This window comes from Ambystoma mexicanum, chromosome 1q (genome assembly GCF_040938575.1).
Source record: "Ambystoma mexicanum isolate Mex_15411 chromosome 1q, UKY_AmexF1_1, whole genome shotgun sequence".
NCBI classification, from domain to species: domain Eukaryota; kingdom Metazoa; phylum Chordata; class Amphibia; order Caudata; family Ambystomatidae; genus Ambystoma; species Ambystoma mexicanum.
In genome coordinates, this window is record NC_090922.1 from 927,003,210 (window position 1) to 927,025,055 (window position 21,846).

The 21,846-nt window shown below is 46.7% G+C and overlaps 1 protein-coding gene across 1 annotated transcript in view; it reads right to left on the minus strand.

Moving 5' to 3' along the window:
* The window catches only part of SLC30A7 (solute carrier family 30 member 7), a 529,473-nt gene that overhangs the window by 406,166 nt on the left and 101,461 nt on the right, over positions 1-21,846 (minus strand). Inside the window, exon 3 of the mRNA XM_069641566.1 lies at positions 9,694-9,807. Within this exon, the coding sequence (XP_069497667.1) occupies positions 9,694-9,807 (114 nt within the window). The remainder of the gene's footprint in view (positions 1-9,693; positions 9,808-21,846) is intronic.

Genomic DNA, 21,846 nt, shown 5'->3' on the forward strand with positions numbered 1-21,846 from the left:
GCAGTACCAGAAGAAGGAGGTGGGATGTGAGAAGGGTCATGAGCAAATAAATGTCTTAGAACCGCTTGTCCCACTTGTGTATCTGTCTTGGAATGGGTGTCAATGCAGTAATGCTGAGTAAAAGTTGAATAGAGCTCCAAGTAGCTGCTTTGCAAATGGTGTCGAGGGGAACATTTGCAATGAAAGCCAGAGTGGCCCCAATGCCTCTAGTAGAGTGGGCCCTTGGAGTAGAGTCAGAGTCTTTTCAGAGAGTGAGTAACACAGCTGGATACAGTTAATAATCCACTTCGAGATGGCACCTTTAGAGACGCGATCCCCCTCTCTGCCTGTAGCTACGGAGACAAACAGTTGATCTGTTTTCCTTAGCAGTCTTGTTTTATTTACATAGTAGAGGACCGCCTTACGCACATCTAGGGTGTGTAGTTTCACCTCAGCCGAGCTTTGCGGGTTCTGGAAGAAAGCCGGAAGCTCGATGGACTGGTTTACATGGAATTTAGATATAAATTTAGGTGAGAACCTAGGGTGTGTGCGTAAAACCAGTTTGTCTTTATGGATAGTAAAGAAAGGATCCTGCACTGACAGAGCCTGAATTTCACTGACCCTTCTTATAGAGGTAATAGCTACTAAGAAGGCTGTTTTATAAGTCAGGTGTTTGAGACTGCTTTTATGCATGGGTTCGAAAGGGGGGCCCCATGAGCTTGCCTAGCACCACATTAAGGTCCCACCCTGACGGTGGGTTTGAAATAGGAGGGTGAAGTCTCTTTACTCCTTCCATGAAGGCTTTAACTACTGGTACTTTCCACCACAACACTTTGCTATGGGAAGTGGTGTAAGCCGAGAGAGCTGCCAGGTGTACTTTCAGTGAGTTAAAAACCAATCCTGCATCTAGCAGGTGGAGCATGTATGTAACAATAGTGGAAGGAGTGCAATCAACTGGGTTGATTTGTCTACTCTGGCACCAGATAACGAACCTCTTCCACTTGTCAAAGTAACAGTGCCTTGTGTTTGGCTTCCTGGATTCCTTTAGGATGTCCATACACCTCTGTGGTAATTTGAGGTGTCCAAACTCTATGACCTCAGGAGCCATGCTGCCAGGTTCATTGAGTTGGGTTGCTGGTGCACCGTTTGACCTTGGTGCTGGGACAGTAGGTTGTACCAGGCTGGAAGTTTGATGGGCTCGCACACCGCCATCCTGCGTAGGTGTGGGAACCACGGTTGTCTTGCCCACATGGGAGCAACTAGGACGAGCGTCATCGATTCCCTGTTCATCTTGTTCACCACTTTCCTGATGAGAGGAGTTGGTGGAAAAGCGTACGCAAACATCCCTGACCAGTTCATCCACAGGGCGTTCCCCTGGGAGTCTGGTTGGGGGAACCTGGATGCAAATCCTGGGCATTGTTTGTTTTCGCTTGTGGCGAATAAGTCTATAGTGGGGAAACCCCACTGAGAGAAGAGATCTTCTACGACCTCTCTGTGAAGAACCCATTCGTGTTCCTCTGGGAGGAAGTCTCTGCTCAGAGCATCCGCTAGGGAATTGAGCTCCCCTGGAACATGTTGTGATGACAGGAAGATGTTCCGTCTGAGTGCCCATATCCAGATTTTCTGGGCAAGCTTGGACAGATTTGGCGAGCCCGTCCCTCCTTGCTTGTTCAGGTAGAACATGGCTGTAGTGCTGTCCGTCCGGATTTGCACTGACAGGTTTAGTAGATGGGGCTTGAACGCCTGAAACGCTCTGAATACTGCCAGAAGCTCTAGCAGGTTGATGTGGTTCTTGGCCACTGAGTGAGACCAGAGACCCTGAGCTGTGTGGTGGAGATGGTGAGCTCCCCACCCCGTCAGACATGCATCTGTAGTGACTACTGCCTGTACTTCGGGATCGTAAAAGGGTTTCCCCTTTCCGAGATTCTCTCTTGTCCACCAGTGAAGGCTTTGTACTAGTGTTGGCGAAACGACCACTAGATCGTCCCACTGACCACTTGCCTGAGACCACTGTTTCGCCAACCATTCCTGCATGGGACGCATGCGCAGGCGCGCGTGGGGGACCAGGTAAATGCATGACGCCATCATGCCCAGTAAACGCATTGCTTTGCGTACCGTTATTTGTTGACCGGACTGATAATGCGGAATTTGCAGAAGTATATTCCGAATTCTTTCCTCTGAAGGAAAGGTCAACCCCTGGGTATCCAGGATTGCTCCTAGGAATTGTTTTGAGGTGCTTGGCACCAGGCTTGACTTCTTCTCGTTGATTGAGAAGCCTAATTCGTGGAGGAGGTCGATAGTCCTTTGAATGTTTGTCCTGCAAATTCCTGGGGTTTCCCCCGTTATGAGCCAGTCGTCCAGATAAGGGTACACTGGGATTGCCTCCCTGCGTAGGTGTGCAGCCGCCACCGCCAGTACCTTGGTGAATACCCTTGGTGCTGAAGCTATCCCGAAGAGCAGTACCTTGAATTGGTAGTGGCGACTGTCTACCTTGAAGCGCAAGTACTTTCTGTGCGCTAGGAACATGGAAATATGAAAATAAGCATCTTTCATATCCAAGGTTGCCATGTAATCCCCCTTTTTTAGGAGGGGGATTACCTCTTGTAGCGTGGTCATACGAAATTTTTGGGGCTTGACATACTTGTTGGCAGGCCGTAAGTCCAATACTGGGCGCATTGTCAAGTCTTTCTTTGGCACAAGGAAGTAAGTTGAATAAATACCCTTGTTTACCTGGTGTCCCGGGACGAGTTCTATCGCGTCCTTTTGTAGAAGAATGGCAATCTCCTCGAGGAGAATCTTCTGATGTTCTAAGGAGTGTACTCTTTGTCGTGGAGGATGGTTCCGGGGACGCTGCAGTAGCTCTATACAATATCCCGTGGATACTGTTGACAGCACCCATCTGTCTGATGTGATCCCTTCCCAAGCCTGGGTGAAGTTTGAAATGCGTCCCCCTACTGAGGTTGCGTGAGAAGGGACCCTGAACTGAGCGTCACTGCTTTGGTGGAGGCGTGCCGCCTCCCTTGCTGGGGCTGCCTCTGCCTTTACCACGACCTCTCCTATTACCTCTGCCGTAACCCTGGGTAGACTGTTGGTTGTTGTTCCACTGTGTACCCTGACCCTGGGAATAGTTAGATCCTCTCTGGGAATTTTGGCCACGTGGGCGACGAAAATTACTATTCCCTCTCTGGTTAGGGGGTTTATTGGTTAACTGGCCAAGGGATTTGAGTGTCTCGTATTCGTCCTTGGCATTTTTCAGTGCGTCCTCGACCGCCTTACCAAACAACAGATCGGCTTCCACCGGTTTGTCTAACAATGATGCCCGAGTTTCTGCCTTAAACCCAGACTGCCGTAACCACGCATGTCTCTTGATAACAGTACCCTCTGCTATCAATCTGCCTGCGTTATCCGCGGCGTCGAAGGTTGCTTTCAAAATGCAGCAAAAACAAAGAGGTGATGCCTGGAAGGTTTAGACTGAATCTTAACCAATGGCATTGCTCGGGGCAACCCTCCAGACCATCGTTCTTCACCTGCCAAGTCATTACAGAAGGGGAAAGACCATATGCAAATCAGGCTTGGCCCCACCCCAAAAGGGGAAGTCCAGCCCGAACTGCTAGGTCACATCCCTTCTGCACGAGACCACAAGCATCCCCAAACATGTTTCACCCTTGTTGGGGCTCATCAGTGAGGAGTAGCTAGGGTCTCTAGGCCCAGCAGGCACGGGACCCACGTCTGGGCATACCCGTCCCACTCCCTCGTTGGATTCTCGGGCTGTGGCGACTTCTGAAGTTCCAGTCCCCAAAGTCCTGCTTTTATGCAGCATACCCCCATTCACTCAGCCTAGCTGTCAATCAAACATGCTAAGTGGTGAGCCGGCCGGCTCACCACTTGGGCCAATCACACAAGAGTGCGACTTGAGTTACCAAGGTAACTCAGTCCAGGGTGCCTAAACCCCCTCCCACCCCCCCCTGTGGTACCCATACAGAGTGGCACCACTTTTGGAGGCTTCTGTGGAGAAGCCCGCCAAAAAGTGGAACAAAGGGCTTGACTTGGGTTGGAGTCACAGAAGAGAACACAAACGCCATTTTAGAATCGAGTCCTGGCAAAAAATACCAACCGGTGAATTAATATTAATTAAATAAACCGGCGGTATGTTCGAGGCTATGAGAATTAAATAATTAAAGTTGGTAGCCTCAAACAATGGGAAAATCCCATAGGGAAATATTCGCGGTCGAATATAAAAAGTAGTTTCCACTGCCACCAGCCAAAACTCAATCAGGGGGAACGGAGACGTGCCCCTCGACTAACAGACCCCGGGGCAATCGATTTGCCCCAACCAGTACGTCCACAATACGATGGGTTGTACTGGTTTCTGTTAATAATTTGGGACTAGTAAAGCCAATGGTGACTTTACATGCCCTGGGAGACAGTAGTCAGTCCCAGGGTATGGAGTCTATGGTGGGGTGTCACTATGACACCCCTGTGTTACTGCACGGAGGGTGCTGTGTAACACACATAGTAAAAACACATGAGACCCTATGGAGTAAAGGACCCCATAGCCCATAAAACACATTAACAGTCAAAGGAACACCATAAACATGTCCAAGAGTGGGAGAAAAAGAGTCTCACTCTTGGCAGGAGAAAAAAACAAACTCCAGAAATCCAGCAAAGCTGCTGGGGGACTCACTAGGTTAGGAAATTCAGCCTAAAGAGAGAATTCTCCCTAACACTCTCCAACGCTTCATCTACTGCTTTCCCAAAGAGGTTAGTTTCCTCAATGGGTTTATTAATGAGGGAGGCCTGAGTCTCAGGCCTGAAGCCCGATGTATGCAGCCATGCGTGTCTTTTCAGAAGAGTACCTTGTGCAAGAGACCTGCAAGAGACCTGCCTGCTGTTTCTGCAGTGTCCAGGGTGTTCTTCACCACATTCTGGTTAAACAGTTTTGCCTCCAAAACAATGGCGAGAAGCTTTGTTTTTGCGTGTTCAGGAACCTCCTGGAGGCCTTTTTGGAGAAAGTTCCATTGGGCATCAGCATAGCTTGCTAATAACGTAGTATTATTAGCAACCCGAGTGGTGTATGGAGCTACTGATGCAACACGCTTGCCCAGGGCATATAACCTTTTAGACTCCTTGTCCGGTGGAGATTCTCTCGTAGCAAGGGGTACCCCTGCCCTCTTCCGGGTGGTAGTCACTACCAGTGAGTCTGGGATGGCGTGCCCTTTGATATACAGAGGGTTGGTAGGAGAAGGCCGAAATCATTTCGACTCTCTGGTTCACTGCCCGTGTCTGAGCAGGTGTGACCAATGAGAGAGCTTCCCGTCTCTTAACAGAGTTAAGGAGGTGGATGGATTGACTCGCTGGAGGTTTTTCGTTAATATCCTCCACAAAATCCTGCTCTGGTACCGCCTCTTGAGTGGCAGTTTGCTGCTTTTTTCAACAGAGTTGAAAGCCATTTGGTCATCCACAGGGGAGGCCTGGCGAGCCGGGGTGGACGGAGGAGAGTCTAGGCACAAAATATCAGAGTCCTGATCTTGCTGTGTCCAAGGGTCTTGAGCTTCCGGGTGGATTTCCTCCCAGTTGTCAGTCGTATCCTGTTGATCCACCTCATAGTTTGAGAAAAGAAGCTTCTTCCTCATTATAGATGTCTCTATAAGTATCCATATGGATCACGACTTCTTCTTGGAAAACCTGAGACTGATCTACTTGAATTTTGGGGTTAGGGTCTACCCAAGCCTTTTCGGGGGCGGATGATCAGAAGACCTGATAATCCGCTCCAGTCGATCCATACAACCCTCACATTTTTCTGTAGTCCATTTAGAGGACCCAAACGGGCCTGCGCGAGGAGAAGGGACGTTCTCCGCACTGTGGCATCAACGGGAAATTCTAAGGGTGTCAGAGAGAGGCTCTTGACTATCTAAGCAAGCCTCATCGGAATCGGGAATCCAATCTGCAAAATCTTTTCCGCGGATTGACCCATAAGCTTCGGCGGAACCGGAACAAGGCCCACAGCCGCTGCGATTCTTCCGATGCTACTTTGTATAGTCGCTGAATCGTCGAGAGACAAAGGCTCCGATGATTTGTCAGCAGTAGAAATACCATCCACGCCACCAGGAGGCTTAACGGTCGGGTTTCCGGGTAGAGGCCTAGCCATAGTTTTCAGGCCTACTGAGGCCTTGGAACTTGTCGAAGCGTCAGACTCCTGACTTTCAACACGTGTAGGTTTTGGAGTAGCGCCCTTGGTTTGTTTTGATTACCCAGTCTCCATACGCTGCTGAGAATGCGGGGAAGGCTTTGGATCAGAACGATCCGAGGGAACCTGCTAAGACTTCGGCAGCCCTGTTGGCGCTTTCGCCTTTTTCGACAAAGGCGTCGAAATTGGCATAGGGGTTGTGTGCTTAGTGCGATGTGCTTGTACGCCCCTGTCGCCGGGTGTGGTCCCTGTAGCAAGACCAGAGTCGAGCCTGGAAGGATCAAGGACGGGCGTGGCAGATCTAGAAGTGTCTGCCTCAAGGTCTATAACATCTGCGTTGGACGTTTGGTCATCCGAAGTACCCCCGTCACTTACGGCTGGTGTGGCGGTAGAGGGCTCCACGTTTGACGTACTGTACGCGGCCCACCACTTTACACAGCGCTCCTTAAGGGTCTTCGGCCGAAGGAGTTTGTACGCCGCACACCGCTTCTCGTCGTGCTTTAGGGGGAGACAGGTGTTACACATCCTGTGTTCGTCCTTTCAAGGATATCTGACCCTACACTTAGGGCAGAATCTAAAAGGAGTCTTTCCATAGCAAAAGGGAAGGATGACCAGACCGCAGGGGAAAAGAGGGGAAAGGAGGAAAGACATACTAAACAATATGGCCACCCCAACCCCACTCTCCCTACTGTATAGGCCGGCCAGAGGGCTCGACCACGTGGACAATCCGGCCGCCGGATCTTAGGCACCGAAATCCACAGCCATAGACGATTCCCCCGTACTCTTCGTCGAAGATGTAGTTATTGGCGAAGTGACTTAACGGGGAATAAACCTACAATTCGGTAAAGATAAACAATGTCTCTAGTAAGAGCTCCGCTATAGGGCGACCAGTTATCTGGGAGGAAAAAAACAATCTGAGGGACCTCTGCGCGCAAGGGATTTTGGGTACTACACACGTCACGATAGGGATAGTGTTACAGACACGCCTATGCAGACGTCCCCTTTCGGTACCCGAAAAACAAGATGCAATACTCTGCGGTTCCACTGGATGTCGGACCATATGCACAGCATGTGATTCTAAGCAGATTAACAAGCATCAGAAAAATACTTATCATTAAGTTGGGTAATGATACATCATTCATTTGTTGTGCTATAAAATGGCAAGCTGGTTATCAAGCACTACATACAACATTTTTAGGCTTTTTCGAGCATACCTATACAGTGTAATAAACACCCTTGAACTGTGATCACTTGCTTAGACGAGAGATGTATCTAAACTGGCATATTCATGTTTAAATACATGACTACATGGTAGGAATCATGAATAGGAGAGGTAAGGCCCTGCAGCTGCAGATCACCCAACCACTCTCCACTCCTTTGCCTGCCATTTTCACTTCAAGAAAAAGGGTTTTACCCTGTTAGAAGTGCAATCCGCACATCTCTCCCATCTCCTTCCCACCTCCCCAGGCATTCTTGCGCTGTCCTCCTCAGCTCAGATTGGCCTGGGATACCCAGGGCAGCCGGCCAAGGGTAGAGGTTAGGGGCAATTTTTCCATTTGCCTTGCGCCCAACCCGGCACTGTAGCCCCCACCCCCCCCCGCTGACCCAAAGTACCACTGAAAACAAGACAAAGGACAGCACAACATACTCACGAAAAGTTTGAATCCATCATTTGTCGCCAAATATCACTCTACTGGATTGAACCCTGACAAAGTGAAGTCTCATCACTTTGAACTCTTCCAACTTAAATTTTGCCACTTTGAATTTCGCTGCGATTATTTTTCATCACATTTGAATTTTGCTACTGTGAGGCTTTGCCATATTGGAGTTGCTACCGTGATGTTTGTATCATTTTGAGTTCTGATGCTTATGAATAATGCAATTTTTAATTTGAATGTTGATACAGTAATGTTTGTATCATTTTAAGCTCTGCTGCTTTTGAATTTTGCCACTTTGAATTCTACCACAGTGAGGGTCCAACACATTTCAGTTTTGCCGCTGTGAGGTTTCACCACATTTAAAACTTAACTTTGAGGCATCACCACGTTTCATTTTGCTATTGATGAGGTCTGCAACATTTTGAGCTCCGCTGCTTATGATATATGATAGGTTATTCGGATTCTGGTCATTTTTTCGAATGCATTTTCTCTAAGTGCAATTATCTCGAAAACATTTCGTTGGAAAAAAATAAGTTGGAATGTATTATTTTTTTTCATACTTTTTTTGGGGTTTTGTAAGTTAAAAAAAGTGTTAAAAAAAACGGGGTTGTGGGGTGAACCACCCCATTAAAAAAAAAGAAATAAAATAAACATTTGAAAAAAACTTTGACGAAATGTTTGAGATAATGTCATTCGAAAAAATGCCATTCGAAAAAAATCACTATAAACCAGATTATTTATAACGTGCTTAATACCCAGAGGTTTCTAAGCGCGGACCCCGGGATCGAACCTGTGTTCTGTGTCGCCTTCCAAGGCAGCACGTTGCCACTGAGCCATCCTCCCGGGACTAATGAATTTTTTAATTATGAATTTTGCCATTTTGAATTTTGCTGTTATGTTCCACCGCCCTGAACCTTTTTTGTGCAGGGTTTCCCCACTCTGATTTTTTGCTACTGGGTGGTTTTCCATTATACTACATTTTTACTGCAATTTGCTTGTTGACTGCATGTTAGCTACTGATGCATAATTTGCATATGATGTATAGCAGAGCCTTCAACTGTAGGCAGTTGCCCTAGGGATTGATAAGACCATTAACAATACCCTTGTCCAGATTTCGAAATGGAAGGGACCTGGGAGGCACTTAGCTCCTGCTTGTCAGCTAGAAGAGTCTGCTTAGCTTGACACAAACAGTTATCTGGAGCAATGTTTGGCTCCCCAGGCCAACTGATACTGAACAAACACATATGTGGATTTAACTATGTGCTTTTGTGGCATTCTATAAATATGCATTAGGAAACATCTATACAACATTGAAGGCATAAGAGGTTATAAATAATGGACAAAGTGATATGCTTGCATCTTATGTGGAAGTTAGATTTGCAGAACCTCATTTGCTAACTCCTGGTTTCCAGTGGTAGCGCCTGGTCACTGGTTAATGCTGGATACCCAGGAAATGACTTTAGCTCCTGCTTATCCAACTCCCTGCTTGCCCTGTATCACGCTGCAACTCATAGAATACAGCCAAGTCTCATGAAAGTCTCTGGTGTATACATTCCATTGCGCATCATGGTCTTGGGTTTGTTAATTTTACATACACCACTTTTTTTTTGTTTAAAGTGCAGACCTAGTTTGAGAGCAGTGGAGCGCTATACAGTGTGTGGGTAGCCAGCATTTGGGATGGCATCTATTAACAGTAGCATAGTACTGCGAGTTATAGTAATAAGAGAAAGTTAAATTCAGACTTCTACGTCAAACCTTTGTAGGTCCACAAAGAACCGCAAGGCACTAGTGGTTGTGAAAAACCTAACACATAATCAAACAAGGGAGGCCCAAAGAAGGTGCCAAATAATTAATCAAAAATAGTCTTACCCATATGAGAAGGAATCATTGGACCGCCACCTTGAAATTACAGATGCTGCTAGTCCCGCTAACAATGCCGTACAGTCGAAAAACATATGAAATGAATCGGATATCAAGCCTAAACTGTAAAACAGATTGAGAGAACATGTTAGTACTTCATCCATGAAAGCATTACATTCCACACTTAATAGGAACCCTGTATAAACTGTGTGGAGAACATCTCAGACTCAGTACACAAAATACTTGCACCTCAGAACAGGCCTAAAAGGGAGGTTGTGTAGTAAACTCAAATCATGCTGAATTTGATTAAACTAAAGCATTTAGTGGATTACAGATTAATTTCCAGTGATCTAAAATTACATCTCAGTTTTTTCCAAATTGCTGCTGTTCATCAATCTGTATATTCACTCCTTCTCCAGTAATCAGAAACTTCCCACTTTTTCATTCCAGTATTCGGCATCTCAAGGCTCTTGTGTCAAAGTCACATTGGCTGACCCCTCCTTTTAGGACATAAGCAGGCTGCATGGGTAAGGGATTCCTGCAAGCCGTACAAGGAGCTACCAAGAGTGGATAGGCTGGGGACAGCCTAGAGACTCTCTGTATGTCCAAAACACTCATGCCTGCCTCATAAGATCAGAGTATATGCCTTGCACCCTTAACCCAAACCAGGGAAATGGGAATTTGAAGAGGAAAAAGAAAATGGGGGCCGTTTTGCGCCAGTCATCGTCTCTGCCCCAAATAGGGCAGCACGCCACAGGTCACCAACCAATTTTTCTTTGGTCAGAGTATGCCTCGAGTCAGACAAGGTAGGGGTTTCCTCGATTACCCTAACTTGGCCTCCCTCCGTATCCTGTTTGTCCCAGGAGAGGCACCCAGAACCCCCCCCACCACCACTTTGTCAGTGAAGCAAGCCAAGTTAGACGTACGCACACCATGAAAATGGTAGCAGTGAACATTATAAATACACATAAACACTGCCTACCCCTCAGATTTAACAGGATATAGAGCCACAGGGAGCAAGCATTCACTTTAACACTACCTCGTGCTAGCCTCGCAAGTGTCTCAACGCTGGCTGATGAAGGTAGTAGCCTAACGCTCACCAAGCTTGACAGTCAGGGCTGCACCAGTTAGATGAGTCAATACTTTCACCTGCCCTCAAAATAGTGGCTAGGGTTTTTATACCACAGGTGCCACTGGTGGAAAGATAATTAGATCATATCACCATCAAACCAATGAAGGAAAACCCCTACACCCGATAACACTCACCTAGAAACTGAACTAGGCAAATGAGAGAAGGGTCTAGAGGAAGACCAATCAGTGACTTTATTGAGTGAGGATATGCTGCATTCAATGGCACAGTCAGTACTGCGGAGGGAGAAAGAATCGGAGAAAGCCGACAGCCTGTTGAGGGCTGTTAAGGAGTTTTTTCTAAAGTCCACCGAAAGGACTTTAAAAGACTAATTGGCAATACAGAACTCCAACTTCTAGCAAACTCCTGTACCACTCAAGGTAAATAACAATGGCAGTGCTGCCAGGACTATCTTGGGAGGGAGCAAGGGCTGTTGGACGGTAAAAAGAACTTGTAGCATACATATGGTCCAGAGAAACATGTATAAAATATATATATCTATGAGAAAGTTTATTTGCCAATGCGGTGCTCAAGCCCGATATTAGCGGTGCTCTCAATTGGCTGCAAGAATAGCCATATTAAACATTTAGACAGCGTGTTCACCTACTGATGCTGTAAATAAATGGTATAACCAAAAGCACAAACGAGTGAACACAAATTTATGAGAGCACTCGGTCTGTGTAAGGTGCAGAAAAACGTTAATGTTACTTAATCATTAAAACCACATATCAAATACATGATTACAAATGAAACATGGTCTTACTGAACAACTTCTCTAAAGGTTCTACTGTGTAAGGTTCATGCCACACGATCCATCCCTTTCTGGGACTTCTTTCAGATGAAATTACAATTGTGTTTAGCAGGTCATTTTTTATTTCTACATTCTGTCAGGTCACGTGACAAACAGTCACATGACTCCAAGTAAACTAGCACTTAATGTTATGTAAACCTAGCGGCCATTTTCTAATGTAATGCTAAGTAGCTTGTGCTGTGCTCAACTTACAATAAGCAAGCACCCATTACTTTTCTTTTGTGGCCTGTCAGAATGTTTCACTCAAATTCAAAAAACATTATTACAACCCTTGGGCCAAGTGGCTCCTTAATTAATAATCTTCACCACTACAGTTAATTCTGCGCGGCATGAGCAGAACGCTAGATTTCAAAGAAAACAAAAAATACATATTTTGTGGTGCTAACATGTTGAATGTATGGATTACGCCCAAGTGGGCTAACAACCTTAAAAGTGCTCTGTGCTCCACATCATACATCTACAATATGCCCCAACGGGCTAAAGTGCATACAAATTTTAAGCGTATTGTACATATTTCTTATATTGGCTAAAGTGTAATATCACTCCCTAGTGGGCTAAAGTGCATCATAATCAAAAGTGCATTGTGTCTTGGGCAATTAGCATTACATCATCACGATAAACTGAAGTAAATAATTATTTCAGTTTAATCTGTCAGCTGACTTTAATGTGTCAGTCCCATATATTCAATGTATGGAGCATACTTATAAATGAACGGAACAGTCTGTTACATAGGGGAAACGAAAACTAGTTCACAGCTCATATTGCACTATCCTTAATGTGCTAATTTAGTCTGCCAGTAAATGGACAGCTAACCTCATCTGAATTGTGCCCAAAGGGTTTTCTAGTGTTACATTCAATGGTTAATTTGCATTCCAGTGTACACAATTTGCGTTCTCCATTATCCTTTCTTGTCAATTCAGGCACATGAGCTAATGTATAATATTTGAGAAGTGAGGCATCACTATTGTGAATCTCTGCAAAAAATGTATTGCCAAAGGATAATTAACATCCTGATGTAGACTAGCTCGATAATACTGGAGGATGCAAATCTTTAGTTGGCAGACAGTTGACCCTATATGGACTTTTGCACAAGGGCAACTAATGGCATACACCACACATACCCCCTCACTGGTCACTTTAAGGATAAACATGATGGAGATGTGAACAAAATGTCTTTTCAAGGCTTGGTGCATATACCCCCCCACAAAAGACTGGGGAATCGTGACCTCAAACTTAGGCAATTGGAGGCTACCCTCATATGTAAACTAGACACATCAAGACCGAAAGGGCTCAATATAGATTCAGAGATGTATGTGTGATTTTGAGTTTTAGATTATTTTTGTCTATGTGTAGCTGTCACGACGCCCGCCCAAAACCCCCTCTGGCAAACCCATTGGCCAGGTGGAGTCAGGACTTGGGTCTCTAGAGCCTGGCATCCTCTTCAAAAGCCCTCATGGGGCCAGTCCTGGCACCTATGGTGTCAGGCTCATACACCATGAAAAACAATGTGCTTGGGAACTACTTTATTGTCCTGTCAGCCAACATGGAGGCATCCACATATCTTGGTTCCTAGGAACCAAGCTATGTGGTCTAGTGTTTTGGATGTGGTAGCCTAGGGACTTCTTTAGCTGGACTATTTTGTTGGGGCTATTTAAACCACACCCGAGCAAGACAACACGCTTCGCGTTACTTGCACCTTGCAACATGACGCTCACCGTGTCCAGCTATTCCCCCCGAACCTCGGAGAAGCAGAACCTGCAAGGAGACAAAAGGAACATCATTAGCAGCAGCATCTTACCTGCAGTCTTCATCTTTAGCCACTCGCAGCTCCTGAGAACAGCTTCCTCGAATCTGCAGGCCTCCCGGACAGAACGACCTGAAAGAGGAAGATCGAGGCAACATTAAAGAAAGCAGTAGACACATTTGCAAATTACGAACTGCTCAAAAGGCTTACCTGGCTGGTCGCCTCTCGGCTGGCACCACCCCGGACATTCCACACTCGCGCTGAAGAACACTGCGACCTACAAGGAAGGAAAACACAGGTTAGCAAAGGGAAGACTTTGCAGTGCTGCGCATAGCGCTTTCTTACCGCATCATAGCGCTCTTAATGCGCCATTTACCAGCGGGGCTCAACCAAGCCAGTTCGCCACGCTAAAGCTCCACATACCTAAGGGAGAAAAAGACATTTTAAACAAAGAAAGGCATGCAGGATAGCAACAATACTAAAGAACAGCAATAAGACCTACCTGAACAATATGAAACGGTCCGACGTCAGTGAAGTAACTGGACCGCACACGCCCACGAAAGACAACACGCCCCTGCAAAGAAGGCAGGACGGAGAGCACGCCCAACTTTACCACAAGGTGAGGAGAGGGCCCCGGAGGGGCTGAAAACATATGGGGGTGCAGGGAGGATACTTACCCCGGTCGGTCAGTCTTGAACACAGTCCTACTGTATTTTCAGGCAGAACCTTCCCCGCAGACCACATCTGGGCAAAGCTGAGAAGTATACCAGTAAGTAACCCGGCTGGGTGGCATCCCTGTGGATACCAGGTGAGCGTAACAGTAGCCTTTAAGATCCACAGTCATGTGGAAGGGTTTGATGCAGGTAATTCTGTTCAAATGTGATTTTGATTCTGTTGGGTTTTGTTGGACATTTCAGGGGGGATAACATCCAGAGACCTCTTGTTTCAATGCACTAGTATTTTAAATTAGCCTTACCTACGAGATATTAAGTCTGAAGAATACCCTTTGGAGCTGCGCCGATCATCATGTCCTGTAATGCACATGCATACTTATTTGATTAACTCTTTCAGTCCTATACCATACTCGTGAGCCCAATGGGTTGTGCTAGATTATGGGTAGAATACGGGTGAAAGATTTTTGCTGTTTGCCTTTGATGCTTGTTTTCTCAACACCACACATCCCCCGCTGGGGCCCATGACAACTGGCTGTTATTTCAACAACCAGGGGTCATTATTATATTAACAAACACATTGGTGTCAATTTTGAATAAATGCACTAGTTTAATCATGTTAATGTTTAGTAAGAAGGCAAAATGGTGTGGTTTGCCGTTTCCCACATGACAGACGTGTTTATGCCGCATTCATATAACTGCACTGGCAGATACTAGGGCAACTGCCCGAATTTCGGCAAATTTTTAGCTGTTCCAATATGGCGGCTTTTTTCAGAGATTCTATCTGATTCAGGAGCGTTAAGAGCTCCGGTCACATGACCTTCATAACATGTGATGTTTGGGAAGCAGCGTGTCGATCTAGCCGCCTATTTTAAACTCTTTGATGCATTTGGCATTATTGGATTTCTAGCCTGACGAAGCCTGCGAGAACAGACGGAATGCGTTGCTTTCGCCACCCGGATGGGTGAGTGTGCGTGCTTTTAGAGCACCTGGTCGCCATTTGTGCAGGCATGATGCACGTGCCTGTGATGAAATATTTATATTTCTGTGTACTGTATTTTTAAAGTAAATAAAGGTATATTTTTCTGGAAGTAAGCAGAGTCACGAGTGCTTGGGTGTCTATTTTATATATATATATATATATATATATATATATATATATATATATATATATATATATACACACATATATATACACACACAAAGATCAAAGATACACCTTCAGAAAGGTAAGTACTATCACAATTAACTGTAAAATACTTTCTAGAATGGCAGTATGCAATTCAAAGGGGAGTAATAACTTTGTAACACTTGTAACTTATGCTGTTTTGAAGTTACACTTTTAATACTTTCTAAAATAGTGGACACAAGGTAAGTAAGAACTTAGCAATTCCTTTTTAGAATGGCAGTATGAAATTACAAGAGGAAAAATAACCTTTTCATACTTTTCAGAATTACAGTAGGTTATACTTTTCTAACTTTTTCTGTTTCAGGAATAATACAGTTACACTTGTAATACTTTTTTGAACAATGGCTACAATTCGAAGGTAAATAAGAACTTGGTTTCAGATCCTTAGGACAGAAACAACACCAACACAAGCTAAGTCAATTGCCAATCTTCCCACAGAGCCTAGCAGTACTTCCCTGCCTAGTTATGGGTCTCTTTCAGGGTCAGAGTGGAGGTCAAGAAGGCAGGTACAAGCTGTAGAAAACTCAAGAGTTCCAGTGGAATTCTTCTGTAGCAGTTAAGTAACAGTTTTGGGAGTAAAAGGGTTTAGGGGCTTCCTAGAAGGCTTCCTGAATACGTTCCAGCGTTAGGCCTGGGCGAACATTGATGGGTGAACACCCAGCTACACAAATTACCTCCATAGCCAGACAGGAGCGACAGAACGACTCTAGGCAAGTATTACCTCGAGTCTCACAGTACCTCAGCAATGAAGATGATGATGATGGAGGCGGACGCCCTCACGATGCAGCAGCTGCAGCACCCGACCACTGGATACTTGGTCTTCAGATGAAAAAAAAAGGGCACTTGAAGGATCTTTTCTGCAGCAGTCGCGCAGAAAGGATCGCAGCAAAGTCTTCTTCTTAGCTTCTTGCGGTTCGGTGCATTTGGCACCCTTTTCAAGACACCAGATAAAGAACGGTTGTTGTCTAATCGATTTGCTTCGCTATCTCAGTCCAGTACTCTGGTGAGAGGACTTCAAGGAGTGGAATCCTGCTTCTGGAGGACCAGCAGGAGTCCACCGAAGTTTCAGCGAGATTCATTCTTTGAAAGACAAAGCACAGCACTCAGCCTTGAGGTCCCAGGGTATTGGCGGTTTGCAGCCCAGGAAGGTCACAGCTTGTCACGTGAATGGCTCGAAATGCAGGTTAAGGCCGATTGTCTCCTTCCCTCGAACTGGTGGGACCAATCTATTTGGGGCTCCTTTCACATGGAAGAAAGTATCAGCACAGCAGCAGTCACTCGAAAGGAATCTCTGGTCGCTCTAAGTAGCTACTGGCTCTTCATCGGATTCAGCTCCAGTGGTCGACTTGTATTCAGTCTCCGGATCCATGACATTTATCCAGGAACCCAGCCAATTGGCACTCAATGCTACATTCAAATTGGTTCCAGGCAGGCATGCCATAAAACAAAAGGACTGTAGAGTTTCAGATTCCTCCCTCATTTCCTGTCTTTACCGACATAGTGTAGCATCGGAGGGCTTTACAAAGGATTCCCACCAAAGACCAAAGCCAAACCAATGCCTCCCCCAGCCAGCATGGCGGAAGGAAAGAACAGGCAAACAAGAAATGGTGAAAAAAAAAAAAAAGTGAAAAAAGGGTTCATCCACAATATTGGGCCAATCTGCATTACCAGGGCTGTGAACACAGCCTGCGGGTAAAAACTGTAGGTGAAAACTGCACAAAAGTCAGTGGAACAGACCACTGCCACCAGCCATTCAGGTATGCTTGTCACTAACAGAAATGTTACAGGAGTGGTGAGAAAGGGGATACAGTTTAAACTCCCTATGGGTCTGGCAAATGTGACCTTACTGGGAGTAACTCCCCTCTCGGGACAAGGACTCCCATTCAGATAAGGAACTCCAAGTCCAGCATACGTTATCTGCCTACATCAGAATTGGAAAGTCTGTTACTTCTGTTTTGAAACCACCCAGTGGTGACAGTTGTGTTTGCCGTCAGGTAATGCTGGATCTCGCATGGGCGCCACATTCAAGGAAGGACAACCATTTTGGTTGTGATGACATATGATAGGATATGTCATTTATAACGCGCCTATACACAAGTGTTTCAAGGTAAAGAACTGTGAAAGGGGGTTCTCCTACGCAGGGAGGAGACTGATATCTATGCAGAGGTGAACCTCTGTGGAGGAGACGTCCTGGGAGGTGGAGCTCCGCTAGAGCACAGAGCCGGCAGTAGTGTGAACAGCTCGCCGAATGCTGGACAGTTGGCATCCTGTCTGCCTGAGAAGCCATGGTCGGGGAAAGAGGCGGAGACAGGGGAAGAACCCATTTTCTCTGGTGGCGCGAACAACAAGACGGAAGCCATGGTGGGCCTGGGGTCCAGAAACTGACAGAGTCCAGATTTACAGGGAGAGCCCAAATCCCAGAGCTCCCGTCCAAAGGACGGTAGCTGCCAGGAGAAGCAGCACAGGGAAGCCAACGCTCCCATGGAGAGGCTTCCACTGAGAGATACAGATACTGTAAAGCAAGGCTGGGGAAGCCTACAAGGTTGCAGGAACCTGAGAAACCAGAGCAGGCAAGCGCCCTGTGTGAATCAAATTAAGTTGAATACGAACACTTTGAACTAATGCTGGGAAAGCCCATGAGGTTTCGGGAGCCTAACAAACCAGAGAGGGCAAGCCATCCGTGTCAATCAGAACGAGAGAAGGTTTAAGTTAATTAACTAACTATTGTTCTCCAGTATTAGTCTGGCATGGAGCCACATGCTCCTGAATATTCCCAGTCAGGCTGAGAATCCTCAGTAAAAGAAAAAAACAGTTTCACTTTAAAACAGTATTTCTCTTCTAAACCAATCACTGTCCTCTGGGTATTACTGTCCCCATCCAATGACAGTCCTCTCCCTAAGCGCTACCCCTGGTGGCCATCTTCAGATTTGGTAAGCACGTAAAGTGCCAGTATGAACCAAGAAGAGCCATAGAGGGGAAGGAAGGAGGGTTTGCAAGTGAATCCATGCCAGCCCCATGCTGGAGAACAATAGTTACAGGTAAGTAACTTAAATCTGGTCCGGCATGGATTCACATGCTCATGAATAACGATTACACAGCAGTACAAATACACAACCACAGGAGGTGGCAAGGCTCAACAGAAGCAACACCTCTGGAACAGACTCCCCTCAAACAAACAGGTTGCGTAGCACCGCTTGGCCGGGTCGGGGCTCCTCCCTGGAATCCCTGCCAACACAGTACAACGTTGTGAAGGTGTGCATGGACCTCCACATAGCTACTCTGCAGATGTCGATCAGGGGCACACCAGAGAGGAAGTCTGTTGTAGCTGTGACGGCTCTGGTGGAGTGGGCTCTCGGACCGGCTGGCAGCAGCCTGCTAACCAGTCGATGACTGTGCATGATGCAGCCGGAAAGCCACCTAGCGATGGAAGTCTCTAACAAGGGCTTTCCCTGATTCATGGGTCCAAACTTGACGAACAACTGAGAAGTCCTCTGAAAATCCTTTGTACGTGCCATGTGGAATTTCAAAGCACGAGCAATGTCCAGTCAAGGCAAGGCCCTCTCCGCCGGCGACGACATATTTGGAAAGAAGACAGGTAACACCGAAGGTTCGTTGAGGTGGAATTCCGACGGTATCTTAGGCATAAAGGTGGGGTGTGCAGTACCACCCTTGAAATGTGGAAAGACAAGTAAGGCTGCTTGCAAGACAGGGCCTGAATCTCCCCGACCCGCCTGGCCAAGGTGATGGCGACGAGGAAAGCAGTCTTCTACGAGAGAAACTTGAGTAGAGCTTGAAGCATAGGTTTGAAGGGCGCTCCCATGAGCTTAGCACAACATTAAGCTCCCACACCAGGGCTAGGGGCCTTCACCGGTGGGAAAGTCCTAAAGAGACCCTTAAGAAATGGCTTGATGAGCCTTTGAGACTACAGTGAAGGTCTTCCCGGAGACCTGGAGATGGCAGCAAATGCACCAAGTTGATGGCAGTGGTGCCAGAGAGTTTCAGGAGAGGGGGGGTGGGATTGACGTCTACTCCTACCTGGACAATTGGCTGATCAAGGCCAGTTCCCCCAAACAGGCCCTGGAACATCTGAGCTCCATCTGTCACAGACTTTCACATACTGGGCTTCTCCCTCAACTTCAAGAAGTCCCACATGATACCATCTTTAAAGCTCCAATTCAGTCCTGGATGCAACCCTGGGCAAGCCTCGCCACCAGAAGTGAGGGTTCAAGACATTCTGCAGATGGTCCCCAAATGCTTAAGTGCCCAGCGTCTCCCGGCCTTCAACTTGGAGGTTGCTCGGCCTCATGGCATTCTGCATTTTTCTGGTGCCAGGGGCGCGCCCGAGAATGAGATCTCTCAGGACTCAATGGTATCAATTCTCAGGCAGGATGTCAGATCTCCTTCAGGTTCTAAGTCCAAGCAGGATCGCAAAGCATCTCCTGTGGTAGGCCTGCAAGGACAACTTTTTTGGCAGCCATGGTTGGAGATAACTGTAGCAACGGACGCCTCACTCACAGGGTGGGGAGCACATGCCAATGATCTGACAATCAGCGGTCGTTGGTCTCCATCGGAGTCCAAACTACGTATCAACCTTTTGGAGCTGAGAGCAATCGAACTAGCACTGAATGCCTTTCTGCCCTCTGCGAGGGAATAATGTCCTAATATTGACAGACAACACAGTGGCACATGTACTACTGCAACCAAAAAGGAGGCGTAGTGTCACTATGTGATGAGGACATAGTAGCGGCCACTATTGAACAAGACAGGAGGGACGAGGGGGTATCTATTATCAACCCAATTCATGTAATACACCGACTGAAGAACATGAATGAGCAAGAGACTACATCTCCCAGAATGCCTCAACAGGCTAATGTAAGACTAATCAAAGCGCAACCAAAAATAAGGAAAACGGGAGAAGAAAAGACACCAATAATACATGACAGCACGTCCCACTACACACATAGCCAAAATGAAAGACAGGAAAAGAAAATAGGCAACAGACAGAAAAGACGAAAAGCCACGTTTCCATACACTGGGGGTTTTGGGCAATCAGGGGTTAAAAACGAAACTGACTCCATAAGGTTGAAGCCGGGAGGAGAGGCATTAGCATCAGGTGTGAAGAGCCCCGGGCTAAAACGGCCCAACACTAATTACTTGGGAGGAGGCACATCGGCGTTAAAAGCACCCAAAAACGTTTTACTTTGTCTCTCGCTTTGCAGGAGTGGAACGAGGCTGACGGAGTGGGCTCTGAATGGGACGAGACCATTAACCCATATCGGTGGGCATATTAGAAGGAAAAGGAATTCTCACCGGAGTGCCCCGTACCGATCCTGCAGTCACTCCCGACTGCCCAGCTGCTGAAGGCGCCTGACGAGAAAGGAATCTCAAGGCGGAAAAAGGGAAAAGTTTTGTTTATTTAGCGAATTGCAGCCCGAGGACAGCGCAGAACGGCTGTGTCCAGGAACCTGTAGCAGAGCGTGGAGGAGAGGCTCTGAACCATTCAAGCGTGGACTGAAAACGCTTGAACCCCTAACACATGTTGCATCAAGGAGGACTTTTACTCCGATGGTTTGCAAGGAACGAAAGGCAAGGAAAGCTACCAGTCCTGTGTGTGTTTCCACGTTATGAGCTGCATTTAGTTGAGAACATTGTAAGTTTAAGCTACACGTTATAATCGTCATTTTTGGAAGAACGAATTTGCCATTCTTGAGTTTTGTGTTACGAGCAGCCTGGAAGACCCATTATTTTATTTTGCCTTATTACCTTTGCTGAAGTTTCTGGTTATACCCGAACTGATTAACCCTTGGTCTGCTACACAAATAAAACCTCATTTGTTACCTTACCTACTTGTCTCTGGCTCACTACATAACAGTGGTGGCAGCGGTGGGATTCACAGAGACACGTCTATCCCATTGACCATGGAGGCAGTCATAAAGGCGCTGGCCGAGGGGCAACAACAGTTGCAGCAACTGGTACAGGTGCAAGGACACCAAGCCCAAGCAGACCGCCAAGCCCTACAGCAAGCCATCCAGGTACAAACCGTAGCCCAAGAGCAGGGCAGGGAAGCGCTGAGGATTCTAGGCGAATCAGTGGCTGCACAACGGTCCCATCCAGCCATTCCCCCTACAGTACTACAAAAGTACCAGACCGGAGACGATCCCAGTTTCTTCTTTGTAAATTTTGAAAGGATAGCCCGAGCAGCGCAATGGCCACAGGATCGGTGGTCCTTCTTCCTGGCGCCCCTTCTCACGGGAGTGATGCAAGGAGCATATCAAGCGGCCAATCCGAATGGGGACACCCCATACGCCGACATCAAAAAGTCAGTACTGGAGAGATTGGGAATGGACGATGAATCCTATAGGTTGCAATTCCGGGAAACCCGACTAAAATCAGGCGAAAGCCCAAGACAGCTCTTTTATCGAGTACAGGACCTCACGGAGAAATGGTTGCAAACTAATACATCCACAATTGGGCAAATAAAAGAAAAAATTATGCTGGAGCAATTCATCGAAGCCCTACCAGGGCCCATACAAAGGTGGGTTAGGCAACATCACCGCCTGAAACTGTCTGAAGCAATCGATGTGGCCACGGCCTATCAAAAGGCTGGAACCCCTCGTA